Source organism: Tachyglossus aculeatus, chromosome 22, assembly GCF_015852505.1.
Source record: "Tachyglossus aculeatus isolate mTacAcu1 chromosome 22, mTacAcu1.pri, whole genome shotgun sequence".
NCBI lineage: Eukaryota > Metazoa > Chordata > Mammalia > Monotremata > Tachyglossidae > Tachyglossus > Tachyglossus aculeatus.
Genome location: NC_052087.1, coordinates 51,628,307 through 51,644,689, shown reverse-complemented (window position 1 = coordinate 51,644,689; position 16,383 = coordinate 51,628,307). Strand labels below are relative to the sequence as shown.

At 52.0% G+C, this 16,383-nt stretch overlaps 1 protein-coding gene across 1 annotated transcript in view; it reads left to right on the top strand.

Moving 5' to 3' along the window:
• The first annotated feature begins 5,000 nt into the window (after positions 1-5,000).
• Positions 5,001-16,383, top strand: part of SCYL1 (SCY1 like pseudokinase 1) — a 36,361-nt gene continuing 24,978 nt past the window's right edge. The window contains exons 1-7 of the mRNA XM_038764088.1: positions 5,001-5,160; positions 8,806-8,946; positions 10,693-10,815; positions 10,933-11,162; positions 12,555-12,645; positions 13,798-13,953; positions 14,883-15,041. Of these exons, the coding sequence (XP_038620016.1) occupies positions 5,050-5,160; positions 8,806-8,946; positions 10,693-10,815; positions 10,933-11,162; positions 12,555-12,645; positions 13,798-13,953; positions 14,883-15,041 (1,011 nt within the window). The 5' untranslated portion in view covers positions 5,001-5,049. The remainder of the gene's footprint in view (positions 5,161-8,805; positions 8,947-10,692; positions 10,816-10,932; positions 11,163-12,554; positions 12,646-13,797; positions 13,954-14,882; positions 15,042-16,383) is intronic.

The following is a 16,383-nucleotide window of genomic DNA, read 5'->3' as shown; positions in this document are numbered from 1 at the left end:
AGTAAGTGCTTGATAATAATGACAGCATTTGTTAATCAATCAGTCGTATTTATTGAGCGCTTACTGTGTGCAGAGCACTGTACTAAGCGCTTGGGAAGTTTGAGGATTTGAGACTGTGAGCACCGTGTGAGTTCCTTTCTAGACTGTAAGCTTGTTGTGGGCAGGAATATCTCTGTTTATTGTTATATTGTACTCTCCCAAGTGCTTTGTACAGCGCTCTGCACACAGTAAGCGCTCAATAAATACGATTGATGATGAGTAAGCGCTCAATAAATACCACTGACTGACTGACTGACAGACTTGGACTGTGTCCAACCTGATAAGCCTGTATCTACTCCAGTGCAAAGTACAGTGCCTGGCTCATAGTAAATGCTTAACAAATACTGTAAAAAAAAAAAAAAGTCAGGAAAGGCCTGTTGGAGATGTGATTTTTAGGTACATGCCTGCAATTTATTTGCTTATATTAATTATGTACATAACCATAATTTATTTCTTCATATTAATGTCTGTCTCCCCCTCTAGACTGAAAGCTCAATGTGGGCAGGGAACATGTCCCTGAGAAGCAGAGAAGCGGCGTGGCTCAGTGAAAAGAGCCTGGCATTTGAAGTCAGAGGTCATGGGTTCAAATCCCGGCTTTGCCCATAGTCAGTCATGTGACTTTGGGGAAGTCACTTAACTACCCGGGCCTCAGTTACCTCATCTGTAAAATGGGGATTAAGACTGTGAGCCCCCCGTGGGACAACCTTGTAACCTGAACAGTGCTTTGCACATAGTAAGCGCTTAATAAATGCCATCATTATTATTAGTATTATTATGTCAACCCACTTTGTGGTATCATAGTCATTCATTCAATCGTATTTATTGAGCGCTTACTGTGTGCAGAGCACTGTACTAAGCGCTTGGGAAGTACAAGCTGGCAACATTCATTCATTCATTCAATCGTATTTATTGAGCACTTACTGTGTGCAGAGCACTGGACTAAGCGCTTGGGAAGTACATGTTGGCAATATATAGCGACGGTCCCTACCCAACAACGGGCTCACAGTCTAGAAGGGGGAGAAAGTTATTCATTCATTCATTCAATCATATTTATTGAGCGCTTACTGTGTGCAGAGCACTGTACTAAGCACAAGCTTTCATTCATTCATTCAGTCGTATTTATTGAGTGCTTACTGTGTGCTGAGCACTGAGCTAACAGTGCTTGGAAAATACAATTTCAGAAGTAGAGACAATCCCTGCCCTCACTGGGCTCACAGTCCAGAAGGGCATCAAAACAAGTAAACAGGCATCTATAGCATCAATATAAATAAATAGAATTATAGATATATACACATCATTAATACAAATAACTAGAACTATAAATATGTGCATATATAGAGAAGCAGCGTAGCTCAGTGGAAAGAGCCTGGGCTTTGGAGTCAGAGCTCATGGGTTCGAATCCTGGCTCTGCCAGTTGTCAGCTGTGTGACTTTGGGCAAGTCACTTCACTTCTCTGGGCCTCATCTGCAAAATGGGGATTAAGGCTGTGAGCCCCTCGAGGGACAACCTGATCAATCAATCAATCGTATTTATTGAGCGCTTACTATGTGCAGAGTACTGTACTAAGCGCTTGGGAAGTACAAATTGGCAACACATAGAGACAGTCCCTACCCAACAGTGGGCTCACAGTCTAAAAGGGGGAGACAGAGAACAGAACCAAACATACCAACAAAATAAAATAAATAGGATAGAAATGTACAAGTAAAATAAATAAATAAATAAATAAATAGAGTAAGAAATATGTACAACCATATATACATATATACAGGTGCTGTGGGGAAGGGAAGGAGGTAAGATGGGGGGATGGAGAGGGGGACGACGGGGAGAGGAAGGAAGGGGCTCACCTGATCACCTTGTAACCTCCCCAGCGCTTAGAACAGTGCTTTGCACATAGTAAGCGCTTAATAAATGCCATTATTATTATTATTATTATTATATACACAAGTGTTGTAGTGGTGGTAGAGCAAAGGGAGTGAGTCGGAGAGATGGGGAGGGGAGGAGGAGCGGCGGAAAAGGTGGGGGTTCTTCTGGAAAGGTTATTCTGATGGGCTGCTTCACAGCCTTTTCCTTAGGGATGGTGGAAATTGGCGGAGGCAGGGCGGCTCACTGGACGGCGTATGTGAATGGCAATAGGAAGGCTGTGGGAACTTGGGCCTCAGTTTCCCCCACTTGCACAATGGGAATAAGCATCCTGCTCTCCCTACCGCATATACGGAGAGCCCCCTCGGGGTGCAGGGGTCTCATCCCATCTGCCGATCTTGAATCGGGCGGGATAAGTTTGATAAAGGTGGTTATCTTAACTCTGGTCCTTCCTCCACTCGGTGCAGTGCTCTGCCCACAGTAAGTGCTCAATAAATACCATTGATCGATTGATTGATAATGCTTTGAAGATAGGAAGAGAGTGGTGGTCTGTCAGATCTGAATGGGGAGGGAGGTCCAGGCCAGAAGGAGGATGTGGGCAAGGGGTTGGAGGCGAGGAAGATCATCATCATCATCAATCGTATTTATTGAGCGCTTACTACTACTACTACTACTAATAATGATGATGGCATTTGTTAAGCGCTTACTATGTGCAAAGCACTGTTCTAAGCGCTGGGGGGATACAATGTGATCAAGTTGTCCCACGTAGGGCTCACAGTCTTAATCCCCATTTTTACAGATGAGGTAACTGAGGCTCAGAGAAGTTAAGTGACTTGCCCAAGGTCACACAGCAGACTTGTGGCGGAGTCGGGATTCGAACCCACGACCTCTGACTCCAAAGCCCGTGCTCTTCCCACTGAGCCACGCTGCTTCTCTGCACACAGTGCTCACTGTGTTCAGAGCACTGTACTAAGCGCTTGGGAAGTACAAATTGGCAACATGAGACTGAAGTTCACTGAGTAGGTGCTAGAGGTTGGCACCGTCTCACCCTTGAGACTGTGAGCTTGTTGTGGGCCGAGACTGTGTCTGTTGTGCCATTGTACTCTCCCAAGTGCTTAGTACAGTGTTTTGCGTACAGTAAGCACTCGATAAATACAATTGAATGAACAGAGGAGTGAAGTGAGCCAGTTTGGGTTGCATTAGGAAATCAGGGAGAGCTAATGGAAGGCCTTAAAGATGATGGTAAAGGGTTTCTGTTGGATGTAGAGTTGGATGGAGGTTTTTGGGGAAAAGGGAAATGTGACCTGAGCAATTTTTAGAAAAATGATGGGGGCAGCAGGGTGAAGTATGGAGTGGAGGGGGGAGAGAGAGAGCAGGCAGGGAGGTCAGCGAGGCTTCTCCCTATTTTTTCAGAGTCTTTTGTGTCTCTCGGCCCCCACATCTTGGTCTCCCTGGCTCTGTTCAGATTTTCTTTCTCTCTGGTTCTCGGTTCCTACACTAATAATAATAATAATTGTGGTATTTGTTAAGAGCTTACGTGGCTCAGTGGAAAGAGCGCGGGCTTGGGAGTCAGAGGTCATGGGTTCGAATCCCGCCTTCCCCACATGTCTGCTGTGTGACCTTGGGCAAGTCACTTCGCTTCTCTGTGCCTCAGTTCCCTCATCTGTAAAATGGGAATTAAGACTGTGAGTCCCACATGGGACAACCTCATCCCCTTGTGTTCCCCCCAGCGCTTCGAACAGTGCTTTGCACATAGTAAGCACTTAACAAATACCAGCATTATTATTATTTGCCAGGCACTGTACTATTTGCTGGGGTGGAAATCAGGTAAATCGCCTGTATATATGTATATATGTTTGTACGTATTTATTACTCTATTTATTTATTTTACTTGAACACATTTATTCTATTTATTTTATTTTGTTAGTATGTTTGGTTTTGTTCTCTGTCCCCACCTTTTAGACTGTGAGCCCGCTGTTGGGTAGGGACCGTCTCTATATGTTGCCCACTTGTACTTCCCAAGCGCTTAGTCCAGTGCTCTGCACACAGTAAGCGCTCAATAAATGCGAATGAATGAATGAACAACCAGGCCCCGCCCATCGCCCTACCGCTGGCCCCGCCCCCACCCCGGCTCTGACCCCGCTCCTTTCCGCCCTCACCAATCAGGCCCCGCCCCTTTCCCCGCTCCCACCAATCAGGGCCCGCCCCCTTTCCGCCCCCACCAATCAGAACCCGCTCCTCGCCTTCAGGCCCCGCCTCCCGGTTCTACCCCGCCCCTTTACTGCCCCACCAATCAGGCCCCGCCCCTTGCCCGGCCATCGTCAATCAAGCCCCGCCCCTTACCCGCCCTCACCAATCAGGCCCCGCCCCCACCCTGGCTCTGGCCCCGCCCCTTACCCGCCCTCACCAATCAGGCCCGGCCCCCACTCTGGCTCTGTCCCCGCCCCTCGCCTGCCGGCCCCTCCCCTTGCCTGGCCCGCTCCAACCAGGCCCCGCCTCTTTCCCCGCCCCCACCAGTCAGGCCCCGCCCCTTTCCCGGCCCCACCAATCAGACCCCACCCCCGTTCCCGCCCCATCAATCAGGGCCCGCTTCTCGCCCACTGGCCCCGCCCCTATCCCCGCCCCACCCACCAGGCCCCGCCCCTCGTCCGCCCCATCAATCAGGCCCTTCCCTTCCCGCTGGCCCCGCCCATTTCCCCCCTCACCTCCACCAATCAGGCCCCTCCCCTTTCCCGCCCCCACCAATCAGACCCCGCCCCTTCCCCCGCCCTCACCAATCAGGGCCCGCCCCCCACCAATCAGGGCCCTCCCCTCTCCGCCCCCACCAACCAGGCCCCGCTCCTCGTCATCTGCCCCCACCCCTCGCCCGCCCGCCGGCCCCGCCCATTTCCCCCACCTCCACCAATCAGGCCCCGCTCCCTTTCCCGGCCCCACCAATCAGGCCCCGCCCCTCGCCCGCCGGTCCCGGCCCCCGTCCCGCCTCCACCAATCAGGGCCCGCCCCTCGCCTTCCGGCCCCGCCCCCTTTCCCGCCTCCACCAATCAGGGCCCGCCCCTCGCCTTCCGGCCCCGCCCCCTCCCCGCCGGGCTCCGGAGGAACCGGAACGGGAGCGGGACCGGGAGCGGGACCGGGAGGCGGAGCGGGAGGAGGATGTGGTTCTTCTCCCGGGACCCGATCCGGGATTTCCCGTACGAAGTGTCCCCGGAGGAGACCCCGGAGACCCCGCCCGGGCCCTGGGGCCTGCACCGGGGAAAGAAGAAGGTGAGGACCCCCCCCCCCCCGGGACCCCCGGGGACCCACGTGGCCCGGAGGCCGTCTGCCCCCGGAGGCCCCGAGACACACGGAGAGGGACGGAGGCCCCGGAGGACGGGGAGGAGGAGGAGGAGGATGGGGAGGAGGAGGAAGAAGAGAGACGTGGCCCGGGGGGTGGGGCCGCACCGCCTTCCCGCCCCTCCGGCTTCCTTTCATTCATCCAGTCGTATTTATTGAGTGCTTACTGTGTGCGTGTTTGTTTGCACATTCATCCATTCATTCAGTCGCATTGAGTGAGCGCTTACTGTGTGCATGTTTGCACATTCATTCATTCAGTCGTATTGAGTGAGCGCTTACCGTGGGCATGTTTGTACATTCATTCATCCATTCAGTCGTATTGAGTGAGGGCTTACTGTGTGCATGTTTGTATGTCCATTCATTCAGTCGTATTTAGTGAGCGCTTACTGTGTGCATGTCTGTACATTCATTCATCCATTCAGTCGTATTTAGTGAGCGCTTACTGTGCATGTTTGTACATTCATTCATTCATTCATTCAGTCGTATTGAGTGAGCGCTTACTGTGTGCATGTTTGTACATTCATTCATTCAGTCGTATTGAGTGAGCGCTTACTATGTGCATGTTTGTACATTCGTTAAGTCGTATTGAGTGAGCGCTTACTGTGTGCATGTTTGTACATTCATTCATTCAGTCGTATTGAGTGAGCGCTCACTGTGTGCATGTTTGTACATTCATTCATCCATTCAGTCGTATTTAGTGAGCGCTTACCGTGTGCATGTTTGTACATTCATTCATTCAATCGTATTGAGTGAGCGCTTACTGTGTGCGTGTTTGTACGTTCATTCGTTCAGTCGTATTGAGTGAGCGCTTACTGTGTGCATGTTTGTACATTCATTCATCCGTTCAGTCGTATTGAGTGAGCGCTTACTGTGCATGTTTGTACATTCATTCAGTCGTATTGAGTGAGCTCTTACTGTGTGCATGTTTGTACATTCATTCTTTCAATCGTATTGAGTGAGCGCTTACTGTGTGCATGTTTGTTTGCACATTCATTCATTCATTTAATCGTATTTAGTGAGTGCCTACTGTGTGCATGTTTGTCCATTCATTCATTCAGTCGTATTTAGTGAGCGCTTACTGTGTGCATGCTTGTTTGTACACTCCTTCATTCATTCAATCGTATTTAGTGAGCGCTTACTGTGTGCATGTTTGTTTGTACATTCATTCATTCAGTCGTATTTAGTGAGCACTTACTGTGTGCGTGCTTGTACATTCATTCATTCAATCGTATTTAGTGAGTGCTTACTGTGTGCATGTTTTGTACATTCATTCATCCATTCAGTCGTATTTAGTGAGTGCTTACTGGGTGCATGTGTGTGCATTCATTCATCCATTCAGTCGTATTTAGTGAGCACTTACTGTGTGCATGTTTGTACATTCATTCATTCAATCGTATTGATTGAGCTCTTACTGTGTGCATGTTTGTACATTCAGTCAGTCAATCAATCAATCAATCAGTCGTATTTATTGAGCACTTACTGTGTGCAGAGCACTGTACTAAGCGCTTGGGAAGTACAAGTTGGCAACATATAGAGACAGTCCCTACCCAACAGTGGGCTCACAGTCTAAAAGGGGGAGACAGACAACAAAGCCAAACATACTAACAAAATAAAATAAACAGAATAGATATGTACAAGCAAAATAAATAAATAAATAAATAGAGTAATAAATATGTACAAACATATACATATATACAGGTGCTGTGGGGGAGGGAGGGAGGTAAGATGGGGGGATGGAGAGGGGGACGAGGGGGAAAGGAAGGAAGGGGCTCAGTCTGGGAAGGCCTCCTGGAGGAGGTGAGCCCTCAGTAGGGCCTCGAAGGGAGGAAGAGAGCTAGCTTGGCGGTTGGGCAGAGGGAGGGCATTCCAGGCCAGGGGGAGGACGTGGGCCGGGGGTCGATGGCGGGACAGGCGAGAGCGAGGTACGGGGAGGAGATCAGCGGCGGAGGAGCGGAGGGAGTGGGGTGGGCTGGAGAAGGAGAGTAGGGAGGTGAGGTAGGAGGGGGCGAGGGGATGGACAGCCTGGAAGCCCAGGGTGAGGAGTTTCTGCCTGATGTGCAGATTGATTGGTAGCCACTGGAGATTTTTGAGGAGGGGAGTAACATGCCCAGAGCGTTTCTGGACAAAGACGATCCGGGCAGCAGCATGAAGTATGGATTGCAGTGGGAAGAGACACGAGGATGGGAGATCAGAGAGAAGGCTGATGCAGTAGTCCAGACGGGATAGGATGAGAGCTTGAACGAGCAGGGTAGCGGTTTGGATGGAGAGGAAAGGGCGGATCTTGGCAATGTTGTGGAGGGTCGTATTTAGTCCCAAGTTGGCAACATCTAGAGACGGTCTCTACCCAACAGCGGGCTCACAGTCTAGAAGGGGGAGACGGACAACAAAACTGAAACATATTAACAAAATAAAATAAATAGAATAAATATGTACAAGTAAAGTAAATAGAGTAATAAATTCGTTCATTCAATCGTATTTAGTGAGCGCTTACTGTGTGCAAAGCACTGGACTAAGCGCTTGGGAAGTACAAGTTGGCAACATAGAGAGACGGTCCATACCCAACAGTGGGCTCACAGTCTTTCCTTGCCTTCGAAGCCTTGGAAAGAGGGTGGGCAATCAATCCCAAGCGCTCAGTCCAGTGCTCTGCATGCAGTAAGCACTCAGTAAATAATAATAATAATGATGGCATTTATTAAGCACTTACTACTACTACTACTAATAATAATGATGGTATTTGTTAAGCGCTTACTATATGCAAAGCACTGTTCTAAGCACCGGGGAGGTTACAAGGTGATCAGGTTGTCCCATGGGGGGCTCACAGTTTTTTAATCCTCATTTTACCGATGAGGTCACTGAGGCCCAGGGAAGTAAAGTGACTCGCCCAAAGTCACACGGCTGACAGTTGGCGGAGCCAGGATTTGAACCCATGACCTCTGACTCCAAAGCCCGGGCTCTTTCCACTGAGCCACGCTGCTTCCCTGCTTCCTATGTGCCAAGCACTGTTCTAAGCGCTGGGGAAGTTACAAGGAGATCAGGTTGTCCCATGGGGGGGTTCACAGTCTCCACCCCCATTTTACAGATGAGGGAACTGAGGCCCAGAGAAGTGAAGTGACTTGCCCAGAGGTCATGGGTTCAAATCCTGACTCCGCCACTTGTCAGCTGTGTGACTTTGGGCAAGTCATTTAACTTCTCTGGGCCTCAGTGACCTCATCTGGAAAATGGGGATGAAGACTGTGAGCCCCCAGTGGGGCAAGCTGATCGCCTTGTAACCTCCCCAGAGCTTAGAACAGTGCTCTGCACATAAGGGCTCAATAAATGCCATTATTATTATTATTATTATTATTATTATTATTAATTGGCAGAGCTAGGATTTGGACCCATGACCCCTGACTCCAAATCCTGTGCTCTTTCCCCTGAGCCACGCTGCATGAATGCATGAATGAATTCAGGGGAGGGAGCCCGAAGGGTGGGCGGGGAGGGCAGGGGCCGGGACCCCCACTCGTGGGGTGGCCAGATCCCCCTGGCTCCGTTCCCCTCGACCCCCCTGTGACCCCCGTGACCCCTGTGACCCCGCAGGCCACCGGCGACCCCGTGTCCGTGTTCATCTACGACGTGAAGCCCGGCGCCGAGGAGCAGACCCTGCTGGCCAAAGCGGCCTTCAAGCGCCTCAAAACCCTCCGCCACCCCAATATCCTGGCCTACATCGATGGGTTGGAGGTAGGATAAATAAAGCAATAAATAATTTTGGTGTCTGTTAAGCGCTTACTATGTGCAAAGCACTGTTCTAAGCGCTGGGGAGGACACAAGGTGATCAGGTTGTCCCACGGCGGGCTCACAGTCTTAATTCCCATTTTCCAGATGGGGGAACTGAGGCCCAGAGAAGTGAAGTGACTTGCCCAAACTCACATAGCTGACAAGCGGCGGAGCCGGGATTTGAACCCATGACCTGTGACTCCAAAGCCTGGGCTCTTTCCATTCATTCATTCAATTGTACTTATTGAGCGCTTACTGTGTGCAGAGCACTGTACTAACACTGAGCCATGTCTCTATGTGTTGCCAATTTGTACTTCCCAAGCGCTTAGTACAGTGCTCTGCACATAGTAAGCGCTCTATAAATACGATTGATGATGATGATGATGATGATGCTTCCCCGCTCTCCTGGAAACCCCAGCGTGTCCTGTCCCCCCCCCCCAGCCCTTAGTTTCCCCACTGAGCGGCGGGATTACGAAGCAGCGCGGCTCAGTGGCTTGGGAGTCAGCGGTCGTGGGTTCTAATCCCGGCTCCGCCGCTTGTCAGCCGTGTGACTCTGAGAAAGTCACTTCAATCAATCAATCAAGCGTATTTATTGAGCGCTTACTGGGTGCAGAGCACTGGACTAAGCGCAGTGACCTCATCTGGAAAATGGGGATGAAGACTGCGAGCCCCACATGGGACAACCTGGTTGCCTCCCGTCTACCCCAGCGCGTAGAACAGTGCTCGGCACATAGTAAGCGCTTAACAAATGCCATCGTCATCATTCGACTCCCCACTGGTCACCGGGCACTTAAAGAGGGTTTATGGCGGGAGGGAGGCCAGGGTCCCTGCCGCCCCGCCCCTGGGCCCGGTGTCATTCATTCATTCATTCAGAGCCTTCTCTCTGATCTCCCATCCTCGTGTCTCTCTCCACTTCAATCCATACTTCATGCTGCTGCCCGGATTATCTTTGTCCAGAAACGCTCTGGACATATTACTCCCCTCCTCAAAAACCTCCAATGGCTACCGATCAATCTGCGCATCAGGCAGAAACTCCTCACCCTGGGCTTCAAGGCTGTCCATCACCTCGCCCCCTCCTACCTCACCTCCCTTCTCTCCTTCTCCAGCCCAGCCCGCACCCTCCGCTCCTCCACCGCTAATCTCCTCACTGTACCTCGCTCTCGCCTGTCCCGCCATCGACCCCCAGCCCATGTCATCCCCCGGGCCTGGAATGCCCCCAATCCCTCTGCCCCTCCGCCAAGCTAGCTCTCTTCCTCCCTTCAAGGCCCTGCTGAGAGCTCACCTCCTCCAGGAGGCCTTCCCAGACTGAGCCCCTTCTTTCCTCTCCCCCTCGTCCCCCTCTCCATCCCCCCGTCTTACCTCCTTCCCTTCCCCACAGCACCTGTATATATGTATATATGGTTGTACATATTTATTACTCTATTTATTTATTTATTTATTTTACTTGTACATTTCTATCCTACTTATTTTATTTTGTTGGTATGTTTGGTTCTGTTCTCTGTCTCCCCCTTTTAGACTGTGAGCCCACTGTTGGGTAGGGACTGTCTCTATGTGATGCCAATTTGTACTTCCCAAGCGCTTAGTACAGTGCTCTGCACATAGTAAGCGCTCAATAAATACGATTGATTGATTGATTCATTCATTCATTCAATCGTATTTATTGAGGGCTCAGTTTCCCCTTTCCCTCTGCCGCCTCCTCCCTGCCCGCAGACGGACAAATGTCTCTACGTGGTGACGGAGCCCGTGACCCCCCTGGGGACCTACCTGAAGGCGAAAGGCGACGCTGGGGAGCTGAGCCAACTGGAGGTCTCCTGGGGGCTGCACCAGATTGTGGTAAGAGCATGAGGGTCACCCAACTGCCCCCCACGGGGTGAGGACGGGGAGAGGTGGAGACCCCACTCCCCCTGCCCCGGGGCTGGGGTGTCACCCCGGTGCCCCCCTCGCCCGCAGAAGGCCCTGAGCTTCCTGGTCAACGACTGCGGCCTCATCCACAACAACGTCTGCGTGGCGGCGGTTTTCGTGGACCGGGCCGGGGAGTGGAAGCTGGGGGGCCTGGACTACATGTACTCAGCGCAGGGGGACAGCGGGGGCCCCCCCCCAAGGAAGGGGATCCCCGAACTGGAGCGCTACGACCCCCCCGAGAAGACGGACAGCAGCGGCAAAGGCGTCGGGGAGAAATGGTGCGTGGGTCGGAAATCTGGGCCGGGGGATATTCCGAGGCAGCGGGGGGGACACAGGGAACCCTGGGGGTGCTGGGGACCCATCGCCTGGGTCCTAATGGCATTGTTTACTGTTTTACTCATTTTATTTTGTTAATATCTTTCGTTTTGTCGTCTGTCTTCCCCTTCTAGACTGCGAGCCCGCTGTTGGGTAGGGACCGTCTCTAGATGTTGCCAGTTGTACTTCCCAAGCGCTTAGTCCAGTGCTCTGCACACAGTAAGCGCTCAATATCATCATCATCAATCGTATTTATTGAGCGCTTACTGTGTGCAGAGCACTGGACTAAGCGCTTGGGAAGTACAAATTGGCAACATATAGAGACAGTCCCTACCCAACAGTGGGCTCACAGTCTAAAAATAAAGGCGATTGAATGAATGAATGAATGAATGAACTTGTACTTCCCAAGCGCTTAGTACAGTGCTCTGCATTCCTTCATGCATTCACTGAATGATGAATGCATAGAGAAGCAGCGTGGCTCAGTGGAAAGAGCACAGGCTTTGGAGTCAGAGGACATGGGCTCAAATCCCGGCTCCGTCAGCTGAGTGACTTTGGGCAAGTCACTTAACTTCTCTGTGCCTCAGTTCCCTCATCTGTAAAATGGGAATGAAGACTGTGAACCCCCCGTGGGACAACCTGATCACCTTGTAACCCCCCCAGCACTTAGAACAGTGCTTTGCACATAGTAAGCGCTTAATAAATGCCATCATTAATTAATGCCATCATTATTCATTCGTGTGTCCCCTGCCCCTTTTAGACTGTGAGCCCACTGTTGGGTAGGGACTGTCTCTATATGTTGCCAACTTGTACTTCCCAAGCGCTTAGTACAGTGCTCTGCACACAGTAAGTGCTCAATAAATGCGATTGATTGATTCATTCATTCAGCCGTATTGATTGAGCGCTTACTGTGTGCAGAGCACTGGACTAAGCGCTTGGGAAGTCCAAGTCGGCAACATCTAGAGACGGTTCCTACCCACCACCAACGGGCTCACAGTCTAGAAAGGGGAGACAGACAACAAAACAAAACATGTAGACAGGTGTCAAAATCGTCAGAACAAATAGAATGAAAGCTCTATGCACATCATTAACAAAATAAAAAGAATAGTAAATATGTACTAAACGTTTTCCAGTGGCTGTTAACACTGTCCAAATATTTCCTGACAATGTTGTGATGACCCAGCCAAGAGGAAAAAGTCTCAATTGTATTTGCAACTCAGTCTTATAGATGTCTCTCAAATATCTGCTGCAGAAAGAAATATTTGATACCACCAGCATCTGAATCTTCTGCATCTGCACACAGTAAGCGCTCAATAAATACGATTGAATGAATGAATTAATTTGTTTGGTGCCACCAGGTCAGCGGATGTGTGGAGGCTGGGCTGCCTGATCTGGGAAGTTTTCAACGGCTCGTTGCCCCGGGCTACCTCCCTGCGCTCTCTAGGGAAGGTGAGTCTCTCCCCTCTGCTCTCTGCCCGGACTCCACGCCCCTAATAATTATAACAATGATGGTATTTGTTAAGCGCTTAGTATGTGCCAGGCTTTGTACTAAGCGCTGGGGTAGATATCCAAGCAAATCGGTTCGGACGCAGTCCCTGCCCCACACGGGGTTCACAGTCTCAATCCCCATTTTCCAGATGGGGGAACCGAGGCACAGGGAGGTGAAGTGACTTGCCCAACCCCACCTCGGAGTACCTTTGTGTCTCATTTCCCCTCTCTCTGCCCCCTCGATGCCCCCATTTCTGTGCCCGAAGCTCCCAGAGAGCAGCAGCCCCTTTGGACGGCTTAGAGAAGCGGCGTGGCTCAGTGGAAAGAGCCCGGGCTTTGGAGTCAGAGGTCATGGGTTCAAATCCCGGCTCTGCCACTTGTCAGCCGTGTGACTTTGTGCCTCAGTGACCTCATCTGTAAAATAGGGATTAAGACTGTGAGCCCCCTGAGGGACAACCTGATCACCTTGTAACCTCCCCAGCACTTAGAACGGTGCTTCGCACGTAGTAAGTGCTTAATAAATGCCATTAAAAAAAAAAAAGGGGGGATTCAGGGGGCCGAATCCCAAGCCATCAGCCCCCCTGCCATTATTATTATTATAAGAAGGGATTCAGAAGGCCGAATCCCAAGCCATCAGCCCCCCTGCTCCGGGGGATTGAGCAATAATAATTATTATATGTTACCATCATTACGGTATTTGTTAAGCACTTACTATGTGCCCGGCACTTTTCTAAGCGCTGGGGTAGATAGAAGCTAGTCAGGGTGGGCCCAATCCCTGTCCCACATAGGGCTCCCGGTCTTAATCCCACTGTACAGATGAGGGAACCGAATCATCCCGGTGAAGTGACTTGCCCGAGGTCAAGTCAAGCGGTGGAGCTGGGATTAGAACCCATGACCTTCCGACTCCCTAGGCCCGGGCTTTATCCACTTGGCCTCGCTGCTGGGTCTGTGGGAGGGAAGGGGCTCGGGGGACCCCCGGGGTGGGGTAACAGGCGTAGAAATGCCCTGCCTCCAGGTCCCCCTCCGTTCCCCCGTCTTCTCTCCCTGCTGCCCCCCAAGTTCCCCGGGATGCGCGGGGCTGCTCCCCTAGGCCACGCTCCCTTCTCCCTCCAGATCCCCAAGTCTCTGGTCCCGCACTACTGTGAGCTAGTGGGGGCCAACCCGAAGATGCGCCCCAACCCGGCCCGCTTCCTGCAGAACTGCCGCTCCCCCCACGGCTTCATGTGCAACAGTTTTGTGGAGACCAACCTCTTCCTGGAGGAGATCCAAGTGAGGGAGGGGATGGGCTCCCGAGGCGGCGGCGGGGAGGGGATCAGGAGGCCCCGGAGGACGAGGGGCCCGGAAGCGGGAGCCTTGGGGATGAGTGGCCCAGGAAAATAGGGGGGCCTGGGGTAGATATCCAAGCAAATTGGGTCGGACGCAGTCCCTGTCCCACATGGGGTTCACAGTCTCAATCCCCATTTTCCAGATGGGGGAACTGAGGCACAGGGAAGTGAAGTGACTTGCCCAACCCCACCTCGGAGTACCTCTGTGTCTCATTCCCCCCTCGATGCCCCCATTTCTGTGCCCGAAGCTCCCAGAGAGCAAGCAGCCCCTTTGGACGGCTTAGAGAAGCAGCGTGGCTCGGTGGAAAGAGCTGAGGGAGGTGAGCCCGGGAGGGTTAGAGTGTGAGCCCGCTGTTGGGTAGGGACCGTCTCTGTATGTTGCCAACTTGGACTTCCCAAGCGCTTAGTACAGTGCTCTGCACTCAGTAAGCGCTCAGTAAATATGAACGAATAAATGAATGAATGGGGAGGGGTCCAAGGAGGGGTGATGAGCCGTAGGGGCAGGGGGGAGGGGGATTGCCCTAGCTTTAGCCCAAGACCCCTTCCTGTTCCCAGCCTCGGCATCCCCAAGGAGTCATCCCCTCCCTCTCGACTGTAAACTCATTGTGGGCAGGGAACGTGTCAGTTTACTGTTCTGTTGTACCCACCCAAGGGCTTAATACGGTGCTGTGCACACAGTAAGCGCTCACTAAATACGAATGAATGAGCGGACTGATGAATGAACAGCAAGAACGATGCCGGGACGTGCCTGCGGCGGCTTCCCGGGCCCTCGGCCCCACACTAGGTGAACGATCCCCAGCCCGGGTCAGGCGGGGGTTGGCGGGGGGCCAACGGTGAGCCCCGACGCTGTCCCCCTCATCCCCCGGCGGGCAGATCAAGGAGCCGGCCGAGAGGCAGAAGTTCTTCCAGGAGTTGAGCGAGAACCTGGACTCCTTCCCCGAGGACTTCTGTCGCCACAAGGTCCTGCCCCAGCTGCTGACGGCCTTCGAGTTCAGCAGCGCCGGGGCGGTCATCCTCACCCCCCTCTTCAAGGTGGGCACACAGACCCCTCGGACTCAGGCCGGGCAGGGGAGGGGAACTCAGAGGAGGGCAGGATTTGTTGGCTTCTCTCTTTTTTTTCCTTTTTTTAAATGGCATTTATTAAGCGCTTACTATGTGCGGAGCACTGTTCTAAAAGTGCTGGGGAATTTACAAGGCGATCAGGTTGTCCCACGGGGGGCTCACAGTCTTAATCCCCATTTTACAGAGGAGGGAACCGAGGCCCAGAGAAGTGAGGTGACTCGCCCAAAGTCACGCGGCTGCCGAGTGGCGGAGCCGGGATTTGAACCCACGGCCTCTGACTCCAAAGCCCGGGCTCTTTCCACTGAGCCACGCTGCTTCTCCTGGTATTTGCCAAGAGCTCATGTGCCAGGCACCGTTCTAAGCGCCGGGGTGGATATAAAGTAATCGGGACGGACACAGTCCCCTGTCCCAAGGGGGGGCTCCCAGTCTCAATCCCCATTTTCCAGACGAGGGAACGGAAGTGTAGAGAAGTGAAGGGACTTTCCCAAAGTAATGATAATAATTATTGTTATAATTATGGTGTTATGCGCTTAATAATAATAATGGCATTTGTTAATACTATGTGCAAAGCACTGTTCTAAGCGCTGGGGAGGTTACAAGGTGATCAGTTTGTCCCATGGGGGGCTCACTGTGTACCAGGCACTGTACTAGGCGCTGGGGTGGATACAAGCAAACCAGGTTGGACACAGTCCCTGTCCCACATGGGGCTCACAGTCTCAGTCCCTGTTTTAGAGATGGGGGAACTGAGGCCCAGAGAAGTGAAGCGACTTGCTCGAGGTCCCACAGCAGACCCCCAGCCCGGAGGAGCCCCCAGCCCGGAGCCGACGTGGCCACCGTCCCCGCCGGAGCTGTAACCCTCCAGCAGATCCTCGTTCCCGGCTCTGCCAATTGTCAGCTGTGTGACTTCAGGCGAGTCACTTCGCTTCTCTGGGCCTCCGTTCCCTCATCTGTAAAATGGGGATTGAGACCGTGAGCCCCCCGTGGGACAACCTGATGGCCTCGTAACCTCCCCAGCGCTTGGAACGGTGCTTGGCACGTAGTGAGCGTTTAATAAATGCCGTCATTATTATTCCGAGGGGAAGGCTGATTCCGCCTTGAATTCACACCCATAGGATGCGTTTTTCAGGAACCAATTGTGTTGTAAGCCCAAGGTCAGACTTGTTACACCTGATCTATTCAATATGCCTTAATAATAATATAATGCTGTTAGAGTTGTGGCATTTGTGAAGTGCTTTCTATGTTCCTGTATATATGTTTGTACATATTTATTACTCTATTTATTTTACTTGTACATATCTATTCTATTTTATTT